This window comes from Martes martes (assembly GCF_963455335.1).
Source record: "Martes martes genome assembly, chromosome: 4".
NCBI classification, from domain to species: Eukaryota; Metazoa; Chordata; class Mammalia; order Carnivora; family Mustelidae; genus Martes; species Martes martes.
The window spans coordinates 114,609,423-114,635,459 of record NC_137891.1 but is presented as its reverse complement, the minus strand read 5'-3'; the positions used below and the strand labels follow the sequence as shown (position 1 = coordinate 114,635,459).

Here is a 26,037-nt window from a genome sequence, read left to right as displayed (position 1 = left end):
ATGCAAAATAGATCCAAGACTTGGTTCCTGCCCCTAAGGAGTCCACACACCAGCTGAGTGTGCAACATTAACACACACGATTCAGCCCCAAATAATACAAGAAAATACATAATCCCATACTCTGAAGAGGTACAGACTCGTGGCGGGGGTGGGTGGTGGGTGGAGGGGATTCAGAGCAATCTTTAGAAGAGAGGGAGAGGGAGGAGGGTAAAGGATCATGGAAGGGTTCGGCACAGACTGAGTTCAGAGAGAAGTTCAGGTGGAATTAGGAAAAAAGATGTGTGGCAATGGATTCACCTCACCCGCAAAGGTCACGGGTGAGGTTCGGGAATCTGCACTTACGCATCTCTAAGGGATTCTGAAGCAGAGGATTCACATACCACACAAAGTTGGAGAGATACAGGGTTAATCCATAGCCTCACTCATGCAGCCTTTCCACTCATCTTTCACTTTTTTTTTTTTTTAAAGATTTTATTTATTTATTTGAGAGAAAGAGACAGAGTGAGAGAGCATGAGAAGGGAGGTCAGAGGGTGAAACAGACTCCCCATGGAGCTGGGAGCCTGATGTGGGACTCGATCCCAGAACTCCGGGATCATGACCTGAGCCGAAGGCAGTCGCCCAACCAACTGAGCCACCCAGGTGCCCCTCATCTTTCACTTTTTAAAAAGATTTTTATTTGAGAGAGAGAGAGAGAGAGCACAAGCAGAGGAGACGGGTAGAAGAAGAAGCAGACTCTACCCTGAGCAGGGAGCATGACATGGGGCTTGATCCCAGAACCCTGTGATCATGACCTGAGCTGAAGGCAGACGCTTAATCGACTGAGCCACCCAGGTGCCCCTCATCTTCCACTTTCAAACCCCAGCCCACCCCAGCTCCCACTGTCCCCATCACTGTCCCCATCCTCTAATCCAGTGATTGACAAGCTTTCTCTGCAAATGGCCAGATCATAAATCTTTCAAGCTTTGTCACACCACTCAACTCTGCCATTACAGTAAGAAAGCAGCCACAGACAATATATAAATGAATGGACATGGCTATATTCCAATTAACTTTATTTAAAAAAAAACAAACCACTATTTACAAAAACAGGCATCAGAGTGGTGAATGAATAAGCAAAATATGGTATGGTCATCCAATGGAATACTCTTCAGGAATAAAAAGGAATGAAAAAAATAAAACATGCTACAACATGGGTGAATCTCAAATGCATTATATTAAGTGAAAGAAGCCAGTCATTAAAAGTCACATATACTATATGATTCCATCTACAGAAAATGCCCCAAACAGGCAAATCCATCAAGAAATAAAGTTGACTGATGGTTGTCTAGGGCCGGGGATAGGACCACAGGCAATGGGGAGTGACTGCTGGTGGGTACAAAGCTTCTTTCTGGAGTGCTAAAAAGTAAACTTTATGGTATATAAAATTTTGTACATACAAAACAGGCAGCACGCAGAATTTGGCCCAAAGGCCACAGTTTTGTACGCCTTGAACTGTATCCTGGTGACACCGTGTACGTGGAGGAACTTTGTTCTACATGTGGTTTCTGCTTTTCCCTCTGTGTATACTGAGGCCTCTCTCCTCCTCTACTCAAAAACTTGTACTTGACTTTATAGCCCCTTATTTAACGCTCTCTTCTGGGAATCCTCCCCTCACCTGCAGATAGAATTACCACTCCCTCTGTTGGGCTCCTGCAAAATTTTTTTCATTTTAGAACACATAATGGTCATAGTATTTGTCACACTGCATTAAATTTATTTGCCCTCAATCCTCAGTAAGTGCTGAAGACATAAACATGAGTTAGAATGTAGCAGCACGTCTACCTAGCACACAGTAGGCTCTCAATGCATAACTCACCAAATGTGTCTATCAGTGAATGAATTATGAGGTAATATGCAGAGAAAATTGTTTTAAGAAGTGGTCCAAAAGTTAGACTGAAAACAATCAGTCCCAGGAAACTGGTTTCAAAAGCTGCAGGGTTAAGTGGAGAAGAACACAGAAATTCAAGAGACATTTCAGAGGAAATGTCAATAAAACTTGGTGACTGACCACTACAGGGTTTGAAAGGGATGGGTAAATCCAAGAGCGTGCAAAAGTCCCAAGACAGACGGTAGCAGTGACACTGATGGGCAGGGAAGCTGGGCAGATAACCAGCTTTCCTGCTAGAAGGAGAAGACCAGTTTAACTTCAGTTTCAGAGGTATAAAAAGGGCTAGTATTTGATTGTTTACTGTGTGCCAGGCACATACGGCAGCCCTCTGTGCCATATGGACATCTCTCACTCCTCAGTAAACTCTCCAAAGAACTGCTACTATCATCTCCATTCCACAGATGAGGAAGGAGGCTTAGAGAATGAAGTAACTCACCCCGAGGCACATGCTGGGCAAGTGACTGAGATTACGGCCAGGTAGAACCCTACGGGTGTAGCTACTCCTCCACAGCGTGTCTCAGGCACCTGCAAGCTTGACGGAAGACCTGAGAGGCAGGGTTCTCTGGAACCCTGACAGGAGCTCCACTGCTGAAGCCTGGAGAGAGCACTGGGAGTCTTTCTCATTGGGGAGACAACCCAAACCCTGAAAACAGACAAGCTGCCTCAGAGACAAGAGACAGGAAAATGAAGGCCAAAGACTACACTCCAGGCAAAAAACCCTGAGAAGGAACAAAGAGCTGGGAAAGAAACAGAAAAACAGATGCAAAGGTAGAAGGAGAACCAGGCTAAGGTATCATCCTGAAGCCCAGAAGGAGATGCCAGAAAAGGGAGGGCAGAAAAAGGAGCTGAGGAGGAAAAAAGTGGGGGAAGGCGCTATGGGAGAAAGAGCTCTGCCAAAGGAGAGGACCCCCGGGCTCCAGTTCGGCACTGGCACTACCTTCTTGTTTGACAGTGAATAGTCGCCACGGCACTCCCCCCGGCCCTGGTCTCCTTTGTCAGGTGGTTAAAACCAGACTGTCCCCAGGCCTAGCAACCCAGTAGCTGGTCAGAAGGGCATCATCAGAGAGAAGCTCAGGAGAACAAAAGTCAGGCTGCAGGGAGGAAGGAGGGGAGAGGCAGGACACACACATGTTCACTCATTCAAGAAATTGGAGAGACAAGGGTGAGAGAAATATAATGGTGCGTGGAGCTATGATCAGGCAGGGCCAAGTTTATGCATGGCCTCTTCACCGTGGAAGAAAGAAAAGTAAAATAACAAAACACGCTAATTTTCACAGAAATACCCGGAGAACGCACTGGGGAAACAACTGAAAGTGATATAAGAAACATTTCTGCGGAATGTTGAGTATTAAATCAGAGATATTAGCAGTAAATTTCTTTTTATTCTCAAACAAAATGTCAACAGAGCAGATAAGCAATGAAAACAAGAGACTACAAGTTGGAGATTTGGATACTCTGCGCACACAAGCTGGGCGTTTGCCCAATCAGCACATCTGGGTCTCAGATTTGTAGACCTGCTCCTTACTTTGGTCTACTGCTTTTTAAAATGCTCTCCAAAATGCCCCTCAAGCAAAAAGTCACATTTTCAAATGTGGAGGGTGGCCCTGAAAAAGCATTTTCTAACAACATTTTTAGGAAATTACAATTTTTTAGACGTCGAGGAGTTTCCATGGCAACAACAGGACGGGTCAGGGCTGTAGCCCTAACCTCCATAAACACAAACACCACACTGGCTGGAAAAGGCTGCTGCTGAACAAATTTCAGAGGGGGTCAAGGCAATCTCTTCTCCAGACTGGGGAGGAGGCAACAGTGAGAGGCTTTTTCAGTCTGTCCCCTTCCAGCCAGTCGAGAATACAACCCGGCATTACCTCATGCCAAAATGGCGGAGACCAACCAAGCTATCCCTCTGGTGGGGCCAGGAGCCGTGCTTTCTAAGGGCAATTTTATAGCATATGGACATTACTGTGATAAATGACAGGGTTTAACTGATGTGGCCAGCCAGCATCTTGGTAGCAATGTTGTAACTTCTTTGCTTAGTTTGTGTCCTCATTTGTCTGCTAAGCCCTGATGTTTACTATTATCGCTCTCGTTTCTGCTTTCACTTTTTCTAGAAGTCCCTAACTGGGTTTTTGGAGAGTTCTTACTTGAGAGTTAGCTGTAGTTTTCCGATTCAACATCTTGCCCCAACATGTTAGAAACCACCCTTGACTAGCGTGGCCAGTTCTAAACTGGCCAGCATGGTCCTCTGCTGAGCCAGCAACCATATCTGGTGGCCTTGCTGTCCCCAACCGTGCTCCTCTATCCAGTCCTGGCCTAGCACCCGCATTCTGCCAAGCAGGGTGTCATCATTTAATCGGCACTGAGTAGCTTCGTTTGAGTGAAGGGGCAGCTCCCTGAAAATGATGTCACTGGCCTACTTATTTAGGACCTCCAATCCTACGTGACAGTCAGATTCAGTTGTCTTTCAAGTTAATGAAATAACTTCCATAGCAACACTCAGATGAATTGAGAAATGTGTCCCTTGTTATCAGTTTAACTTTTGGATATATCTACTGTAGGTCTGCAACAAAATGGTCCGTTCAGAGGCAATCTCACCGAAAAGGCTGGAATGCTTTCCAAAGCAACCTCCATTTAAACAAACACCAGGCAGCGTTTATGCATGGAAGGTATCTGTTTAGGAACTAAACTTCACCAATATACAGTGTGTGTGTGTGAGCAGTTTACTCTGACACTTGCTAAGCATACACTACATGTAAGATCTCTGAAACACTAATAGCCTTGAGTTTATTTGGATTTTTTTTGTGCACATACACAGGTCTAGGATTAGAAAGTCATTCATGAATAACTGCAGCAGGAAAAATGCCCCAGGCAGAGAAGGAATGCAGCTGGTGTGCTACTGTTCAGTGTTCACTGGGTACTTCTGCTCTTACACAGGTAGTCTCCAAAAAGCCAGTCTTGAAAGTCTATATCAGTTCTTTTAGAGGTGATGAGTACAGTTAAGACAACAGCCCATTCCCCCTACCCCTGCACTGTTCTGTCTATATTTTAGTAACTAAGGGGGAAGAGAGAAGCTGTCCACCTACTAATATTGTGGAAACAGAGGGAAGATTGTGAACAAGCAGTTAAGTAGACTGGTAGTAGCGATCTCCAAAATGTTTAATCCCTGAACTTCTAGATACCACCAAGTGAGCAAAAAAGACATCAATTCAGATGTCAAAGCCCATATACTAATGTGTCTGTGTTTCATTCAAAGGAGGAAGAGTCCCTTAATGTGTTTGTTCTCTCTCCTCATATGGTCCAAGCAAGTTTGGTTACAACGAGTCACGGACTGCAAGCAGAGAACAGGTGGGTTACTTGTGTGAAGGCAGCTCAAAGCCTTATGGGGGGAGGAGGGGAGGAAATAATCAACTATGAAGGACAGATGGGAGGTGGCATTTAGTGTGGCCGTTAACAACCACGGAGAGAACAGGGGCTCCTCGGCTCCCGGCTTTTAATAATTACTAACACTTGATGTGCTCATCTTTCTAAACGAGAAAGGAAAAAATACAGCAAGAGGCCAACCTTAAAGCAGTGCCCCCAAAGCTACGAGGGAGGGAATGAAAACGGACTGGGAGCCCTGGAATGAGCTGTCACAAGCCTATGCAGGAAACCCACACCCTCAGTGGGGGGCCAGCTGGCTCACAGAACAGGTGGAGTTGAGCAAGACTGGTTAGCAGGTTTCACGGCCCGGACAAGGCGGGAGCTAATGGTCGAAAGGCAGTGGACTAGAAGGGCAGGGACAGCTTGGACTGTTAAGTCCAAAAGACCCAGCATCTACTGCCTCCCTGAGCCTCGCTGCTTTGCTCGGGGACACGGAGGGCTGGCAGGGAGGACACAAGTCCCGACGAGGTGGCCGGGCCCCCAGGAGGCACGTCACACCACTGCCACTGCGGCTGTTCCTGTAACGTGGTGGGCAAGGGAACAGCTAAGAGGCAAGCAGAACAGTTAGTATTTCAGATAAATGTGTTTACTTCCTTCTCTTTCTCCCAACTGTGGTCTTTCCTGCCCTCAAAAGAAGCAGGAAAGGAACAACTTTAGGCCACAGTTCCTTGAGAAGGTACAAAGCAAAAGTGACTTGGAGCCACATGTGTGATTAACCACACATCCCACTTGGCCCTGCCTGCCAAGAAGCCTGGATCCGAATTTCATAGTCGGTTGTACCGACCACATTAACCCGTACGGCTCACAACGACGCTTTTCTTTCTTCTTTGTCCTCATTCTGCATTTCTGCTTATACTGCTGACATGTCTATTGTGAGCCCATCCCGAGCCTTTGCTGCAGAATGAGGCAGAGAATATGCAAATACACGGAAGTAGGAAGGGTTCTGAACTTTCTGGGGGATAAAGTTATTAAACCCGGGCCCTTTCCCAGGACAATGGAGCCTTCCAGATCTTTCCTCCATACAGCCAGTTACCGGCACACCCATTAATAGTTGCTGCTGTACTGTCAGGACAAATACATAAATTTAAACACCGTGTCCTTTATACATGTAGGTAACGCTAACTAGGGGCTTACCCTCAGCAGCTTTTCATGGTAAACAGACAATCAGATAAGTCAGAAATAGAAAAGACACATCACCACATAAAAGCAGGTCACAATAAAAATTAGACAGGAAACAAAATTGTTGCCATTCCAGCAACTAATGAAAGTATGTTATTGTAAATAAGCCTCTGGTCCCCTTATAACCCCCTCTCAGGAATCAGGAAACACCCTGAGGGCCCAAACTCTGAGGGGGGGGGTGGATTTTACTTTGAAGTCAAAGAGCAAGAGGAGCTGGTTTTTATAGGATGAAAATGATGACACCAATGCCCACTTATTCTTAAAGACAGAACTGATCTCTCTGGCTGTTTACGGTCTTCTGCCCTTCTGTCGCCAGAGAGTCTTTTTCAAGTTTCCTGTTCACTTCCAGGCCTGTTGTTTCCAAAACCAATGATTACAAATGAGAGGTGTGGTCTCAGATGAAAAATACAATTATAGGTCTCTGGGCTGTCCTGAGGGGAACCCAGCAGGGAGGCCAATGGCAAAACAGTGCTTTGCTACAGAAGGCTTTGTATATACATCACTGTAACAAGCGAGTTTCTGATACAAATTCTCTGCTGGCCTATAAAATTGTTTATCTAACTTAAGCGCAACTGTTTCCCCAAATCTTGTCAACCTGCTGTGGTTATTACTTCCAGGTGTAGGATCTGTCACCTCCCCCACACAGGAAAAGCAGCGGCCTCTCCTCAGCAGGAAAACCTGAAGACTCTTGGGAGGTAGGAATTTAGTAAAATGTTAGAGAAGAGTTGATTCACAATAGATCTTACTGCTGATCCTACACCAGTAACAAGCTGGGGGAAAGAGGGTGGATTTAGTAATTCCCTCCCATTTGAGGAGGACATGATGAAAAACAACTATCTTGATCATCAGAGTCAAAGTCAATTATACCGGGAACCAATATGGCATTCCTTTTGCTAATGTATGAGCAATGACCTTATTTCACTTTGAAAAATATTTGCCTTTTATATTCAGTAGAGACATATAGAAAGGCTACCTCTGGTCCTCCCACTATCACCCCCAAAATAGATCAGCTGCGATTTTTAGCATAAACCATGTAATAGCATAGCTATAAATACCAAGTTATCCACTGAAAACAGAGAAAGTAAGGTGACTTTAGGTTGCAAGAGGAAGCAATCCTGGTTTAAAAAAAAAAAAATAGGTGAATACAGTCAAGGTGAACTTTATTGGCTAATTAGAATACTAGCAGGTTGAATTACTGTTTTTTAACCAGCTTTACTGAGATAAAATTCACATACCATAAAACCACCCACCCACTTAAAACGCCATCCAGTGGTTTTTAGTATATTCACATTTATCAATGGTGTTTAGTATATTCATATGCAATGGGGGAACCGTCACCACAATTTAATTTTAGAACACTTCTGTCCCACTGGAAGAAACCCTGTACTCATTAGCAGCCAACTCCCACTCCTCCCTTTCACCCTTCAGCCCTCAGCAACCACTAACTCACTTTCTATCTCTATAAATCTGTCTATTCTGGACATTTCATATAAATGGATTCACATAATATGTGGTGTCTGTCTTCTTTGTCTTCTTTCACTTAGCATCATGGTTCCTTCACCAGCAGCATGTGTCAGTATTTCATTCCTTCTTATTGCCAAGTAACATTTCATTGTGTGGACAGACCACATTTTATTTACCCACTCATCAACAGATAGGTTGTTTCCACTTTTTAACCACTATGAAGAACACTGCCATGAGCACCCGCAGACAAGTTTTTATGCAGACATATGTTATTCTTTCTCTTCGGTATATACTCAGAGAAGTGGCATTGTTGGGTCATATAGTTCGAATGATTTTAAAAACTGCGCGACTGCAGTCATACAAGAAGAAGGTGAGAAAGATTTACTATTTCTCCACCCCCATTTTACCATCCAGAAACAATCTCTCTTTGCTTCTCTCTTCATTCTCTCATGGCCCAACTGCTCGTGTTGTCCTCTACACTCACTCTCTATACATAAAATAGTCCACGGTTTACTATATGAGAGCAGCTCAGAGCCACATGGAATTTCCAAAGACCACATATCCCAACATCTTGTTTTCAAACAGGGTTGAAGTACAACCACCTAATTCTTAGAAAGTCCCCAAAGAAAGAAACAACGCAACTGCCCTTAGGTGCCCAGTGCCCAAAATATCTTTAAATCACTAACGCCAAATCATACCTATACTATATAAATACTGAAGAAAGAAGAAGAACGTTTAGGTTTTTAAGCAAATCTTGGAGAGACTGTCCCCTCTAGGCCCTACCTCTTTACTCCCTCGCTGAACATACTATGTCCCTGGATGCCAGCTAGTTTGATGTGTCCTCCGTATCACTGTGAACACTTTAATCTGACACCGAAATACAGTGTGGGAGAACTCTGCGGTCATTCCTAGGGGTATTTTTCTTTTGCTTCAACAGTCATATTTGAATCTATTTTCACAGGCAACAACAGTAACGCACAATTTAACATCCAGAATCTCTGCTGTTGCTGCTTCTGTAATAGCTCGAACTTTCCTCTTCCTTCTTGGTTCCTCTGAGAGAGCACATATAAAATGAGTAATTATTGCTGCTAAAGAATTGCTAGAGTCAGCAACGCTTCACAGGAACTGCATTTCCTCCTCCTCCTTTCCCGCCCACCACAGTCTCCCCCATACGTTAAGAATTAAAGACACATGACCAGGATAGAGAAAATCTGCCCTGGAAGAGGCGTTGCAGCCACCGTGGCAAGCAACCAAAAGTATTAACAGTAATTTCCAGCGGAGCTGAAAAGGTTAGATGATTTGTCTTTGAAATGAGCCAACTCGGCACACTTTCATGAGATTAAAATCAGTTTGCTTTTCCTTCTGGACACCTCACCTCTCCTATTCCTACTCTCCCCAAAAGGCAGAGTGGTTCAGGCACATAAACAAACAGTTCTGGAAATTAACTTCCCTGACCACAAGAGAACTCGAAGATAAGTTCCACTCTGCATTAGTTTTCCTACGCTTCGCTGTGATCAGGATTTATTGTGGTTTCTCTCTCCCCGGAGAAAGAACACCTGAATGATAACATTTCTGACACACAGAAGCTTAAAAACAGAAAGAATTACAACTGTGTGTTATCTTAAAAGAAGTTTGATGACTATTACCCACAATCTAGGTCATTTCTGAGGCACAGGAAAGAGGAGGCCATTTTTCTCTCACGGTGATGACCCTGTGCAAGTGAGTGCAAGTGAGTTATTTCTGCAGTCACCTGTAAAATGAGGATGACAACAGGACTTCACGGGGGGAGTGTAAGAGTGCTTCAAACAGGGCTGGGGACAGGTGAAATACCAGGGCACTAGGAGCTCGGTTCATCACCGTCACCACCACCCAGACCACCGCTACCATGGCGATCTTCAAGAAGCTGCCTAGATGGCTTAAGGGGCTAACCCCCAGGGCTTTTCATGCAAGGACAAAATACTGCCATCTTTACTCCAATGCTCCCATTTCCACTGACTCATCCTGCAGGAGCCACCAGTTCATAAGACAAAGCAAAGAAAGAAGACAGGTCACAGGAGAGGATGAAAAAGATATTTTACAATAACAGAAAAGCAGCACCTTATTTTGTTTTTTCACAGCCATGTTTCAAAGATGAAATCCTTAAGAACATTCTTTCCAATACGGGAAGCCAGGAAAGTTACGAAGCTGAAAAATCTCTTTCTTTAAGAAAGAATTCCTAGAGTTGCCCAGTCCGGAGAGCAATCTGTTATTTGAAATCCCTCTCTTGAGTGTACATTGTGTCCTCCTCCCCACTTATATCCATATGTAAGCATCCCTGTTAAACCTGGGGTGGGGGGGGGGTGGTAGGGAGGACTCTTTGTCCAGATTAGTGTCTTTACAAGCTCAGAGGGGCAGTAAGTAGAAAGCTGGCACCTGCACCTACCTCTTTCTGGGGCTGGCCGAGCCCCGGGTCAGCAGCACGGAGGTTCAGGACGTGCACTTCCTGGGGCAGCCCTGTTGTACCTCTGCTCGCACACCCTGACAAGACGGTGAAGCTCTCCATGAAGGCCTGGACCGGATGCGAGGCATTGACAGGCGACAACTCACACTGGGCACTGGGCTCTGGACCTGCAGAGGGAATCACAAACACAAATCCCTCAGAAACAGCAATGAATTGTGCCACAGTTAAATTAATTATCCTAGACGATCCAGCCATGGCCAGTCCACCAGAAGAACCTCTCCAGGTAAGTTGTTTCTGAACTCAATGGCAAAAAAGCTTAGCCTAGTCTAAAACCACCAATTCCTAAATTCCTTTTAGATGATTTTGATGTGTATTTGATTATGTAAATTCCCTTTTAGACACACAAGTCATGAATGTATTCCTCTGGATGGAGGAAACCTCCCGTTTGACATCTGTGTTCAATTCTTCCTTCCTATCTTAGGAAAAAAAAAAAAAAACAAAACACAGAAATAATGGAATAAATTGCCTAAAGTCCAATGATAGTATGAATAAATAACATTTAACAACTAAAATTTCACCCCAAAAGTATAAGATACAGTCCCTAACCTCTAAGCATGCCCTGCCTTATTAGAGAGAGCAAAACCACCTTAAGAACAACACAAAACAAGATGTAATGAATGGGGGCAATTGGGGCCTGAGTTGTATAGCAAAGTTTGGGCCACAGAGCAGGAAAAAAATCCTCCCAAGAAAGGGAGAAGCATATGAGTAGAGCCTCAAATAGAAAAGGTAGAACCCTGGTCACACTTGGCTCCTGCTTCCCCAATCTCCCTTTCTCCAATAATCAGAACTTAAATCCTAACATCCATTCCTGCCCATCCCTCCCTCCTAGGGTCCTCATTGCCTCTGTCTCTAGGCGACTACACATCTTCCTAAAAGGACACTCAAGCATTCAGCTCTCCAAGCCACCTTCCATGCAAGCACTGACCAGCTCACCCAGGGTGCTCAGTGGGATGGTTGCTCCCCGTACGAATGTCTGTCCCTCCCATCTCTGCTGGCACGTCTGTCCCTTATGGACTGCTGGCCTGAAAATAAAGCCCAAGCTCCCTAACCAAGCACATAAGGCCTTTCCTAACAACTCCCTTCCTCTCTCTCCAGCCGCCCCCCCACCCCACTCTAGCAACCGCAATGCCTTCTCCAAAGATACCACGATGTGTCTTAACTGCACATCTTTATTCAAGCTTGTTTCCTTCACCCAAATTCCTGTTCCACTCTAACTTTGCCCCACAACAAACAGCCCAAGATGAGAGAGGTACTCTTCCTCCATCCTCCCATAATCTCTCTGCCCATCTCAGCAACTTCTACACTGTAACGACCAGTATATCTACATCTGTCTCTGCTAGTCTGGTACGACCTCCCAGACAGTGGGCTACTCATCTTTGTATCCTCAGCACCCATCATAGCACCTGGCATGTACAAGATGCTCAAAAAATAATTGTGACATGAATCACTGAGCTTTAAAATAAATTGCTCCCTCCCTGATTGGTGATTAGGGCACCATTCTGGGGACTTGGATTTAGCGGTAGGGGGCTAAGAGGGGAATGACTGAGGTACAATCCCACTTGGGCCTCACTGTACACTGGCTGGATGACTGACAGAGAGGGACATCAAAGAAGAAGGAGGAACCGTGATAGTCCTCTGCAACTTTGGTGTTGTCTCCATTTGATACCTTGAACAAACAGCATCCACTAAACCACAGCCTCCCAAGCAAAACCCAATGAAAGACCTGGACACACTCCAATTAGTTCTTCCAGACTTCTACATATTAAAAGTACCCTCCAGGATCACAGCCCCAGTGTAAAATGCAAATGCCGTTCAGAACCAGGCAATCCTGCACCCCCACTGCTAGACCATAAGCAGACACCCTGCCTGGTGTGCCAAGTCTATTTCAGAACTCACGGAAATTATCGAGGCTGATAAAAGTTATCTGGTCTGAAATGAAGTATGTACCTTCTCAAATAATCACTGCTGCTCTCTGTGCTGCTGTACTGTGCCCAACTGCTTTCTGAGAAACAGAGGTGGTGAAGGAAGATGTCACAGTGGCAAAAGGCAGGAGGTACTGGACCTCTGGTTCTCGGAAGTCTCGGTGTAGGGCGAACAGTATGAGCAGGTGCTCCCCCTACTGTTTCCCCTTCGGGCCTCCCCAACCACAGTGGGCTGCTGGTGTACTTGGCACCCCAGAGCTCCAGAGTCTCCTACTCCTACTCAACTTTGGGAACACACTCAATTCTGGGGAACTGGTTTCACAGCTCCGTGCCATGAATGCGCCTTTATCACAAATTAAGCCCAAATAAAAATGCTTTTCAGGGTGGGGGGATGGGTGAATTAGGTGATGGGGATTAAGGAGGGCACTTGTGGTGATGCTTGGAAGTGCTGAGTCACTTTACTGTACACCTGGAACGAATACTACATTGCATGTTAATTAACTGAAATTGAAACAAACACTTAAAAAGGAGCACCTGGCTGGCTCAGTCAGTACAGCATCTGACTCTTGATCTTGGGGTCATGAGTTTGGTTTTTTCTTTTTTTTAAGATTTTTATTTATTTATTTGAGAGAGAGAGAGAGAGAGACACCAAGCACAAGGGAGAGCACAAGTGAGGGGAGTGGGGGAAGAGAGAAGGAGAAGCAGGACTCTCTGATGAGCAGGGAGCCTGACTCCAGCTAGATCCCAGGATCCTGGGATCATGACCTGAGCCAAAGACAGACAATTAACTGACTGAACCACCCAGGCACCTCTGAGGTCGTGAGTTTGAGCCCCACGCTGGGTATAGAGATTATATACACACACACACAAAATAAAAATAAAAATTAAAAAACAAACAAAAAAGCCTTTTCAGCTCCATTTTTGTATGCATGTGCAAAGTTCCAACTGGTTCTACCCAGAACACATCTGCAATCTGCTTGACTCTCCCTCCTCCTTGCAGTGCCACCATCACCCATCAGGATCTTCCTTAAAATCACCACAGTGCTCATCTCCACACTGGGGTTCAAGCAAAAACTCACTGACAACAAATCAGGGGATAAGGTCTTTCCCAAAGTGGGGAGGGAATCAGAGAGGGGATACCCCCAGTACTAAGGACTAGCAATCCTCACTTAGAATCCATGGTTTCTGTCCTTCCAGAGTCCAGGGCACGGCAAATCCCACTTAATGGGCTACAGTTCCAGTCCTGTGTCATATAAGTCAGCCCAAGGTCAAAGAAAAAAGAAAGCAATGCACAGGGCACGCTCTGATCAAGTGACTGGATAACTGCACTTTACGGAGACCCACTGGGGTCAATGTTTAAATACACTCCATATAGAGTATCTTCAACCACCAGACACACCAAAGTAGTAGTTAGTTTTTGGGGCTCCTTTAATGAATTTATTGCCACACAAAAAAAGCTATAAAATATGATTAAGCTATCCTTAAAGCCAAAAAAGCAAGAAAGCAAGAAAAACAAGAAAGTAGGAATTATCCACCCTTATTCTCCATGGGTATAGAAATGGTGTCTTCAACAATTAACACACAATGTCAGTCTGGTGTAGTAAAAAAATTAAATAAGTCGCTCCTATTTACTAAGTGCTCACTACAGGCTAGGCAGTACTAGGTCTATATGACCTTGAACACCATTACAAGGAAGTGGTATTACCCCTATTTTAAAGAAAAGGAAAATAAATTCAAGGCACTTAAGTAAGTGCTTTAAGGTTGCCCAGTCACCCAAGCACTGAGACTCACACCTACTCCTGGGGCTCACATCTCTGTATGGTGAAATTTTCATTAGAAAACACTGGACATTTATGGAAGAAATTATATGAATTCTCTACAATCTCTCTCAGAAGACAGAAGCAGAAGGAATACTTCCTAACTCATTGTGTTTGGTCAGCATTACCCTAATATCAAAACCAGACAAAGACATTGCAAGAAAACTACAGACCAATATCTCTCATAAACATAGATGCAAAAATCATCAACAAAATACTAGGCAAATTGAATCCAACAATGTAAAAAAGAACTAAACAGCACAACCAAGTAGGATTTATCCAGATACATACATCTGAAAATCAACGTATGTAATCCATCTCACCAACTGGCTGAAGAAGAAAAATCAGAAGAAAAAAGTCACATAATCATATCAACAGATGCAGAAGAAGCATTTGACAAAATCTAAGTCATTCATTATAAAAAATCTGAGCAAACTTTATCCTCAACTGGATAAAGAGCATTAAAAGAAAGAAAGAAAAAGAAAGAAGGAAAGAAAGAAAGAATAAAGGAAAGGAAAAGAAAGGAAAAAAAAACCAACCCTAGAGCTAACATCATACTTATTAACGGAGAGAAACTAGAAGCTGTCTCATTAACATCAGGACTAAGGCAAGGATGTCCCCTCTCACCACTCCTTTTTGATACTGCACTGGAAGTCCTAGCTAATGTCTGCAGCTAGGTATGACCATGTGACCAAATTCTGGTTAGGAAGCTATAACCAGAGGGGGTACATGCAATTTCTAGGAGGTTTCTTATAAAGGGAAGGAACTGTGTTCTTCTGCCCTTTCCTCCTTCCCGTTGGCTGGAATACAGACGTCCTGGGTAGGGCATGATGTCGAGCACCCAGTATACACTCAAATATTAATGGGGGAAGGGGGAGCGAGAGGAAAGGGAAAAAACCATGAAATGCTCCAACAGGCAAAGGATTTCATACAAATAGGAGATTCTATCTCAGAGTTGTCCCTTTCACTCTTCACCAGTAGCCAAAACTTCAATCTTGTATCAAAGGCAGGTGGGGGGATCCATCATGAGATGAGGGAGGTGGCATTACTGATTGCTAAAAATCAAGTTCCAGCTGGGGCTTCCCCACCCCCAAATGTCACAGCAGGCAGTAACGACAAACTTGTTTTCGTCCTCACCTCCCAAACACTCTGCTGGTTAAGGCCCTTCTCTCCAGGTGGCACAACACTTCCCTGGCCATCAGCAAGCCCCCAGCCTCCTGTCACCTCTGGGTCAGCCCCAGGACTTGCCTGCCTCTCTGCACCGGCCTCCAGGCACTTGCCACACGCCTCGAGTGCCTTCTACTACAGGCTGCTCACCTCACACAAGCCCAGAGCCACATCCAGGGAGCAGAACTTCCACCGGTAGCGCCCCCAGGCCCTACCACAAGAGTCTAAGCCAGCTAGCAGCTACCACGGAGCCCAGACGCAGCGCCTCCTTGCCACAAAGGCTTGGAAACCAGGAAAACATGTTCCAAAACCCGGTCTGACTCATCTGCTCACTTCTGTGGCGAACTGTGAGCGCTGGCGCTGCTGGTGCAGGCTCTCCCTGACAGCCTCAGAAAGCTGGGAGTTCTCTCTTGTGGCCACCACTGCAAACCCGCAGCCCTTCCTCCCTGAGCAATCCCTTCCCCACAGTCAGGAGGCGAGGGAGCGTCATGCTCTGTGATGATGCCAATCAGCATAGCAAAAGCTACATGACCACAGGAAGGATCAACTGGGCACAAACACCGACCAGAAGGCAACAATGCCATAAATATACACTCCTGGTCACCTTGCACCATTCTTTACAATTAAGTGGCATTTAAAAAAAGGGGGGCGCATTTAACAGATACTTTATCTGAAGCCTCACAGAAACTCTAACATGGAGATACCAGATATTATTTCCACTGTAAGTAAAATGGTGCAGCCCCAGAGCGGGGTGGCTATCCTGACACAGTGTTTCTTGATAGTAACACACTCACAGTTCACCTCCAGAGACATTCTGCAAGGCTGCCTCCCTATCTGGGTATTTCTGTTTATTCTAAGCATCTAGTATATGCCCCATCCAGCACTGTTTGGGGGTAATTCCCAAAGAAGTCTAACGTTCCCTTGGTCTGAAAGCATGAGCTGAGTTTATCCTTCTCTGCTGGCCACACAAGCAATTCCCCCAAATCCTACCAGGTGTTGTGTTTTGTTCACATGTCCTCTTTCCTACCCTGAAGTCAGACTGTGATTTTCCTTCTCAGTAGACCTTCCTCAGCCACCAGGACCGACCCATGACCCCTATTTGCCCACAAGACACTACTTCTGTTGACTAAAAACATGGACCTGAAGACAGCACAGATTCAAGTCAACCCTGTGGTGAGAAACTCTCTAGGTGGCCCAGACCAAGTGGCCTCCTTCACAAAGCAGGGCCCTCTGTTCAGCAGCTGGGCCACCTGGGGCAACACTGTGGGGCACCCAGTGACAGACAGGCCTCCGCCTCCTGGGAGAAGCCAGGGTTTAATTCTTCACAAGTACGGTTATCATAACCCTTCTCTGGGCCATACACTGTGCACATGTTGTTTCTAATCCTCGTAACATCGCTGTAAAGACTGTGTTAAAAACCCCATTTCAGAGTGGTGGAAACCGTTACTGCTAGAGGCTAAGTAACCTGCCACAGGTCACCACCAGTAGGGGGCAGGGCGGGATTCGAACCTGGTCTCCCAGGTATAAGTCACCGCCTGCTTCCACCCTGCATTTTCCTGGCCTTCACCTCAGGGCTTCATGAACAAACGGACTTACCGGTCAAACACACACATTTACTCATATTTGATCAAATAACTGCTTGGTCCACACTTGCAAGCTTTTGGTCAACTTCAAAGGCATCATAAACTCCATGAGAAAGCACAAGTTCATTTCGCATTTTACCAAATGTTGTCTTCCTCTTTTTCACTCATGTTTGCTTATCTGCACACAAGGGAAATGTTCCTAAGATCTGGCTATCACATCAATGTCTAAATTCCCAGTTCCACTTAAAGAAAAAAATGCAAATGGACTCAACCTTTCATTATGTCCTTTAGCTCCAACACAGCATTCCGATCTCAGTTACAGAACCCCCACATCCACATTGGCTGCGGGCCAGCCCTAAGGCCTGACAGAATGCAGACGAAGCATCTGGGAACAGATGCCTTTGCTGCACACACTTTAAATTTAATCTGTCCCCAAAGAAATTAATATCACACCTCACGCAAGGAGTAAAATATTGGGGGTGGGGGAGTGATTGTTTGGGGGAAGGAACAATAACTAATTTTCACATTTAATAAATGTGATCCTTAAGCATTTTAAATACGAAGGCACACCACATTGACACAAACATCTGGTACCTATTGCACATAATTTCCAGCACACAGATTCCCCATATCACCCAGGGTACTCATGAGGAGTATGTGTTCAGCAGCAATAAAAGTGGTAAAGATGCAGAGGGAATCAAGGGGTAACATTATAGCCTGGGACCAAGACACTGCAGTGGGGAGATTTTATTCCAACAACACCATTGGCTAATAAGGGTTTCTGTTATTGTCCCACAGGGAATTCTGCAATGCTCTCAGCTGTGAAGAGGGACAAACTCCCACAGACTGTACGCCTGGGCACTGCAGGATCTATTCTGCCCCTAAGCTGGAAATTCCTTCTACCCCCACTGGATGCAAGAATCTGTAGGAAAGCGCACCCACGATGACTTCTCAGCCAACAGTACAGCCTGGCTCTAAGTGAGCGTCATGCAAGGGAATGAGACAAGCGCCAGGATATGATGCAAAAGCAAAGCTCCAGGAAAAAAACACCTGGAAGGCCAGAGCTCAAGAGTGCCTGCAGCACATACAACACAACATATGCCGGTGTTTATACGATCTCAAATTACACCACTTTGGAGCTACAGCCCCTTAGGGATGGAACTGTGGAATGTACCACCATTAAAATCCAAAGGGGGCCCTTCTACCAAAGTCCCACCTAGATTTTTCAACAATAAAACTTGGCTTAAGGCTAAAGCTTATCCTAGGTAGGAAAGAGACAAGCAGAAGAATTTCTAGTATTCTAAAACCTGAAATGCATATTTATCGGGGGGGAAAAAAAGGCCAGATTTTTCTACAGCACAAATCCTTACACATCTCTTACCATAGTTTCATCCTCCAAGTGAATACCTCTTGACAAACCAACCATCTTCCAAGATGTCAAGTGCCAACTTGTTGGGCCAAAAGCCAATGCATATTTGTATACTGTTGTGTTCAAATCACGGTACAACCATACTGAAGAATTTCCTGTGTTCAAGTTGTGTTTTTAAAAGTTCAAAAAGAAACAATGAGCAGGGTATCCTTAAGAATTTAAATTCTCAAAGTGTTGGGAAGTGCCAGGTTATAAAGGGCACTCACTCTTCCATCTAAGCAAGATACCACTACGCAACCAAGAGTCTCAGAGAGGACTCATATGGCTCTCTGAGGAAGTGGGTTTTCTCCTGTTTTTTATAATCTGAAGAGAACAGGTAGCAGAGGAAGTATGTTCCAGAAGTTACCACTAGGCACAGCAAGAGAAGAGTTCCTGTATTAGACACACAGTGGTAACAGAAGGAGCACTGGACCAGGAAATAGGAGAGCCGCCATTTTACATCCAGATCTGCCACTTACTAGCTGCTTAACCTTGTCCTTAAGCTTCCCATAATCTTCTCTCTTACTTCATGAGAGGCTCATAGATCAAGGAGACACCATATATGCCAATGCTTTACAAATTTCAAGTACTATTAGAGACATAAAGTCCCTTGAGGGGAAGAGAAATAAATGAATGAAAAAATTTTCTCCATTGAAAAAATGTTTTCTTTACGAGTTTTTAAATGATTAATAAAATATCTAAGATAAGATGTTCTTATACTACTCCCTAGCCACTACTGCCCAAAAAATACTTCTAGGAATTGCAGTGGAAAGATTTAGAATAAAAGTATGTGCAGTATTAGAGTAAAAATTCCTGTTCTCTGAGCAAATTCTGTAAGTATAATTCCCAAAGGTGAGAAGAGTCCATGTTTCTGCCTCCAGGGAATTTCCAAAATCCAGAGAGTAATCTGGTATCATTTTGGCTGAGTTTCTTCTTGTTTATTTTTAATCTAGAAGATGAAAAGATGTTCCTATTCTGACAAGATCTAAAGGAAGCCAGGAATAAAGGGGACATTGGCTCCCCTTTAGTATTCAATTACAGGGAGATCCAAATGAATGAATACAAATTATGGATGTTATTGCTATAACAAATGGCTCAGCACTGAGACCAAGAACGAATTAGAAGACTGGAATGATGGAAGAAAACGGAATGTTTTCTCTTCTGTGAGTCTGAGATAAATAAAATCATTAAAACAATGTCTACTTCTTTATTAAAAGAAATATACTTCATTGATCTGAATTCAAAATATTAAACACAATTTAGGCATGTAACCAATAAAAATTGTAATTTGATTCCTACCAATGCAATATGTTCTGGCAAAGTGAGACTTGCAGCACTGGAAAGTTGCCCCTCATTAACCCTGAGGGAGGACGTCACCAAACCAAACCTATTCGTCATTCAGACCTCAACTTAAACCTGAAAGTCGCTAACCTGATTTTCTCTTTTTTCCCTCTAGCAAACTGATTATCTGATTCGAAAGAAAAATATGGGAGGAAAGAGAGGTAAAGATGGGCAAAAAAACACAGAGGTACAACATGCTACTGTGAGCATTCTCTGGGACTGGTGAGCCCCCAGTTAAGACTGGGGTTCTGGATCTGGGTAAGTGCAAGACAAGCAGCTGTAAGGCGGGGGCGGGGCGGGCGGCGGGTATGCTCAGGAAGGACGGATGGAAGGAGAAAACCACAAATGCTGGGAGTTGAATCAAAGCCTGTAACCACTGGTCCTGATTACATATAGGAGATAAGATATTAAAAATAAAAATCTACCAACTTTTGTTTTGGCCATGTAAAATATTACTCATTACAGCCATGTGTACAAACTGGGCCACGAACTAAATAAAATATATTTACTTAAAGGATTTTATATATAATCTGGGTACTCAGCAGTTGGTTGTTAAAAGGCATGAAGGACATATTTTACATGAATGCCAAATTATCAAGCATCAACTCAATTACAGTAATAAACCATATTCCTTCCTCTTCAAGCTAGGTAGCTCACTGCTCAAATATTTCTGTTAAGAGGGAAACAGAGCTGACGGTTTGTAGGGAAATCTATGAACGACTAGTGTGCTGTTGCCTCTTTCACAGTGAAGCGAAAAGGTTCAGGAGAAACCGTGGAGCTGATATTTCCAGAATCTGCAGCAGTTACGGGTCAATCAAGTGACACCACTGATAAGACTACTAGGTGTAGACCAGGGAATAGGAGCATGGTGCTTGGGTAAAGAGCCCTGGCCCGGAGCCACATCTTCCTACCTGATTAAATCAAGGGACTCCATAAACATGTTATACCTATTATCCTTTTCATTTATAGCCAATAACAGCTTTTAGTTATAAATCTATTTGGGCATTTGATTGTGTGCCATTTATTAATTTCAGCATATGTGTTTATGTGTCTTCTGCTTAGCTCGAAACCATATGAGGGCAAGGATCATGCATGTCTCCTGTGCTTATCCTCTTTCTCTGCCAGAGCCTAGCACAGTACCTGGCATGTGGCAGGTGCTCCCAAATACTGGTTGGGTGATGAATTCCTCAAACAACCAAAACCCTGGTTCTCTACGGACCATGAAGCCAATGCCTCGGCTTTGTGTCTCAGCCCTGCCACACTTCAGCCTTGTAACCGGGGGAGTTACTTAACCACCCGATGTCTTTGGTTCTTCCCCTAGGCACTGGGGATAATCATAATATCTGCCCCATAGACAGTTATTAGGATTAACTCTTTTTTTTAAGATTTTATTTATTCATTTGATGGAGAGAAAGACAGGGAGAGATGGAACACAAGCAGGGGGAGTGAGAGAGGGAGAAGCAGGCTTCCTGCCGAGCAGGGAGCCTGATGCAGGGCTCGATCTCAGGACCCGGAATCATGACCTGAGCCGAAGGCAGATGCTTGACGACTGAGCCACCCAGGCACCCGGATTAACTCATTTTTATTATCATCTGACTCTAATTATTATTACCATCTCTCCAGCTATGGCCTGTGTCCTGAAAAGAAAAATACTTTTTAACCTATCTCAACCTCCTTTTGCATTAGGAATCGCAGAATATTAGAGCTTACAGGAAACTGGGCTCCATAGAGATCAGTGTCCTCACCATCACCCACAGGGTGCGAGGGACCACTATGGGCATATTTCATTATACTGCACTTTGTGTTATGGTGCTTTACAGATACTGTTGTTGTTTTTGTTTTTGTTTTTAATCAATTCCAGGTTTGTGGCAACCCTGTGTTGAGCAAGTCTATCAGCGGCATTTTCATGATAGGATTTGCTCCCTTCGTGTCTCTGCATCACATTCTGGTAATTCTTGCAACATTTCAAACTTTTTCATTATTATATTTGTTATGGCGATTTGTGATCAGTGATTGCAACTCATGGGAAGCTCAGGTGGTGGCTAGCATTTTTAAGCAATATTTTAAAATTAAGGTATGTACATTGGTGTTTTTTTTTTTTTTACACATAATCCTATTGCACACTTAAGAGACTACAATAAAGTGTAAACATAACTTTTATATGTACTGGGAAACCAAAAAATTCATTTGACTCGCTTTATTGTGATATTGGCTTTATTGCAGTGGTCTGGAACCCAACCCACAATATCTCCAAGATGTGCCTGTATAAACTAGTTGGTGAGAAGGTCTTCTAGTCCAATCCTTCCTAGTTTTTTTCAGACAAGTCCTTCCATGACTTCCGGTCCTAGAAATGCAAAATTAATGTACCAAGATAGGTCTGACCATGGTCCCCAGTTTTAGTGGCTCTACTCCCACAAAATTCCTGCTTCACTGCATGTTGACCATACTGAAAAAAAAAATTAAAAGAAAAAGAAAATTCCTTATTCAACCCAAATGTCATGCTATGTATTCCTTTATCACTGATATACTTAACTCCTTCTAGAAAAGAAATTGAGGGACTCGTAATAAAAAATTTTAAATGGGCTTAGCAACCCACTTAAGCTGCCAATCAGCTAAAAACTGGCAATGACAAAAAGAAATCTCAAAGAACTTAGTTAAAGGAAATTACTTCATTTGAGCACCTCACCTAGTTCTGAGCTTCCTAGTAGCCAAGGTAAAAGAGAAACTGTGATGCTTAAAAGATCTTATTAAAATTTAAAAAAAAAAAAAAAAAAAACCTCATAAAAAAGAAAACGAGACAGCTCTTTGGATAAGAAAACATTTTTCCTAAGTCTGAATTTTAGAGGCCTGTGATAATGCAAGGATCAGTGATTTCAAGAGTTATTTTACAAAAAGCATAGATGTATAAATTTTCTTACATGGCCTCATTAAAAACAGAGGGAATACACTCTATAGTGAATTTCATTCAGGGGTCCAGGTAATTCTCTCTGACATACATGCACAAAAACTTCTTTTCTAGAATTGGAAGGGGGTTTTTTTGTTTGTTTTTGTTTGTTTCTACTTTTTAAACCAATAATTTACACCAATGTATGTACAAAGGCAAAAAACAAAGTGGCATTAGCTTGCTAAAGGCATTTGGAGGATTTTCTCATCTTTCTTTTAAAAAACACGCCATTCAATTAGCCCAAAGTTTCAGGTTTTGTGGGCACCTGGCTGGCTCAGTCAGCTAAGGATATGACTCTTGATCTCGGGGTTGTGGGTTTGAGTCCCACGCTGGGTGTGGAGATTACTTTAAAAAGAAAAAAAAAAAACTTAAAAAAAAAGAAAGTTTTAGATTTTCCTATGCTATTCAGAAGTCCACCAGCAACTTCTGAAAAGAAAATTGAAACAGAGTTATCAGTTTAACACAAGGCTAGAAGGGAGGAGTTTGATTCAATCAAAGTGTATTTAACCTAAAGACAAATATAAGAAATTATTATACTGGGGTGCCTGGGTGGCTCAGTGGATTAAAGCCTCTGCCTTTGGCTCAGGTCATGATCCCAGGGTCCTAGGATGGAGCCCCGAATTCGCACTAGGCTGTCTGCGCAGCGGGGAGCCTGCTTCCCCTTCTCCCTCTGCCTGCCTCTTTGCCTGCTTGTGATCTCTGTCAAATAAATAAATAAAATCTTTTTAAAAAAATTATTATACTGCTGTTTAATAAATTCCCCCCGAAATTTAAAGCTGAGATAAATGAGATACCCGTTCAGAAACCACATGTACTAAGCATGCTCATGACAAATGCCACACACAGTAAAGTACTGTCAAACATACATCTGTATGTGACAAAGAAACCTTTCAAAACAGATGTGTCACAGGTTTCAAAGCTTAATTTTTTTTTTTTTTTAAAGTCTGTCACATTCAATCAAAGCAATTTCTGTTTTTTGGAAATCTGTGTGTTATTGATGGGGGGGGGATCTTTGCTTCGGTGTTTTTCCACTCTGAATCAACTAGCTCCTCTCTTTTCCTCACAAGTGAACCTTCGGAAACCACTCTGCCACAGGGAGTTCACCTTCTCTCACATGGAGACAAGCTCTAATACTTTCAAATGGTCAATCTGAAAATGAAATCCTGTGCATGCCAATTCCTAAAACAAAAAGAACTTTGTTTCAACATTTGCACAGAAAAATGTACCAAAGTTTAATCCATTATTTAAAGTAATAATTAATTCCTTCTCCCAGTATTTAATATCATATTCCCTACTTCCCTCCCCCTTACTTCATCTGGGCCAAAGAGCCACTGTACCACCATACAACAAACACTTCATCTGTTCAGCACTGACCAGTAATGAGATATCCCACATAAGCAAATCTTCCAAATAAGCAAGGATTTACTCATTTCAAGAAAGAGACTTAAGTCATTTTTATGGGAAATCTACCTAAAATGTACTACATACATAGTCCTTTCCCGGCCACCTTAAATATTCTGAGCATCCTGAATATCACTAAATTTTTTTTTTTGAGGACTTGGGGGTCATCATTATGAATACTAATTACAATTTATTAAATTTCAGTATGCTATTTCAGTTTCTGTCTTTACACCAAATGGTCCCATATTTGTGTTTTATACTTCTGCCTATCCTTTTTATACTCAGTTTTTCTACCCTGGCTGCAGGTCTGTCTCTCTGCTCCAAGCCCATCACATGTCATCTTTCATACTCAAATCTAAGTCAACAGTTCAGATAAGGGCCATCCCACCTACAGGTAGTAACCTCTATGGACTTCTGACAGCTCTCTTCCCTGGAACTCACCAAATGTTTTGGTTTTCTTCACGTGCAACGGACACACAAACTTGCTATAAAAGTGACGCTGTATAAAAACATTAGTGACAATATTAGCAACAATATTAGGGACACTGTCCACACTGACCTAATCTGAATGGCAAGCCATCAAAGAAAGTGAAGTGTATGCACTACTCAGGGTGAACTGCTGGGAATTTAGTTCACACCGAAACTGTGCTAAAGGCCTTACTCTTCTATGACTCTGGGACTTCAAGCATTTTAGAAATATTATCTTTTCAAGAGGGAGAGAAAGCAAATATATGACTAGGTCTCCTGAGTATATATATGTGTGTGTGTGTGTATATTCTTCTTTATTGTTCAGGATGAACAGATAATAACCTGCACACACAGGTTAATTACAATTTTAGCATCATCTGCACATTCTTCTACACTACAGTTCTTCAATGGAACTTGTAATCACCATTCCTTCCCGTCTTCTCTCTCCCACCACCAGTGCTGGAGGACACTGCTGCTGCGGTCAAACCCTGCAACCATGGGTCCCTGTTTCGGATCGGTACAAGTGATCCACGATGTACCAGACAGCGGAGGGCAGGCTGCATGCTGCCATGGCACACGGAAGACACACAAAGCCACTCAAAAGCCCCTCTACTGACATCATCGGCAGCTTTCTAAAACCAAGTCATGACACAGAATCTTCCCCGCCTTCTGATATTAGTTAGAAACATGGGTCAGACTGTCCTCTTTGCAAACCACGATTATAGTTTAAAAAAAAAAAGGGGGCAGATACTGAGAACTATCGCAGTTTCAGATTCAGAGAGGTTCACATTTTAAAGCTCTTTTCTAAAATGAAATAGTGTTTCTTTGCCCCAGAGATAATTCATAATTTATCCTAAATTTTGACCTTTTTTACTGTAAAAAGCATAGGAAGTTACATGGAAACAATGAATGGAAGTGCACTTTTTTATTAAACAAGAACAGGAAACTTTCAGTAGTTTATGGTAAAACTACATATTTGAGCCAAAGAGAAAAATTAAACTGTGCTCTTTTAACTCCTAACTTTTCACCCTCTCCCATCCAAAACATACGAGAACATGCAGCACTGACACCCATGAAACAAATCTCAAGACCAAGAAAAAAAATGAATATTTACAGTCTTCAAAAATATATTTCCCCCAAATTACTTAATAAGCCTCTTCACACGGGCCTACACCTCCTTGTTCTATTATTGCGTGGCTCAAATGAGTCATAATAAAACTCTGGAATATTAAAGACAATAAGTGAGGAAATTCCAGAAAATATAAAAACTTTCAGGGAGCCAAAACAGAACTGTATTTATTTTTCTATCCTAATGCATAGGAATGAATAAACCAACAAATAAAATAGGGATCACAAAAGTAAACACACATCTGGCAGCAGTTCTGTAACACAGTCTTCCAAATTGACCACCTTGTCCATATTATAAAAATTATTCCCTTAAACAAAGTTAACCCCAAGCACCACCCCCTACCCAACTCTAAGAACCTTCTACTAT

At 43.2% G+C, this 26,037-nt stretch overlaps 1 protein-coding gene and 1 pseudogene across 3 annotated transcripts in view; one reads left to right on the top strand and one right to left on the bottom strand.

The window, feature by feature from the left end:
• Positions 1-26,037, bottom strand: part of TGFBR3 (transforming growth factor beta receptor 3) — a 195,393-nt gene that overhangs the window by 102,351 nt on the left and 67,005 nt on the right. For both annotated transcript variants that reach the window (XM_080800856.1, XM_080800857.1), the window contains exon 3: positions 10,414-10,598. In XM_080800856.1, coding sequence (XP_080656982.1) covers positions 10,414-10,598 — 185 coding nt within the window. The remainder of the gene's footprint in view (positions 1-10,413; positions 10,599-26,037) is intronic.
• Positions 10,685-26,037, top strand: part of LOC308340718 (etoposide-induced protein 2.4 homolog) — a 34,042-nt pseudogene continuing 18,689 nt past the window's right edge. The window contains exons 1-3 of the transcript in view: positions 10,685-10,714; positions 19,845-19,890; positions 20,476-20,605. The product of the transcript in view is annotated as an etoposide-induced protein 2.4 homolog (transcript). The remainder of the gene's footprint in view (positions 10,715-19,844; positions 19,891-20,475; positions 20,606-26,037) is intronic.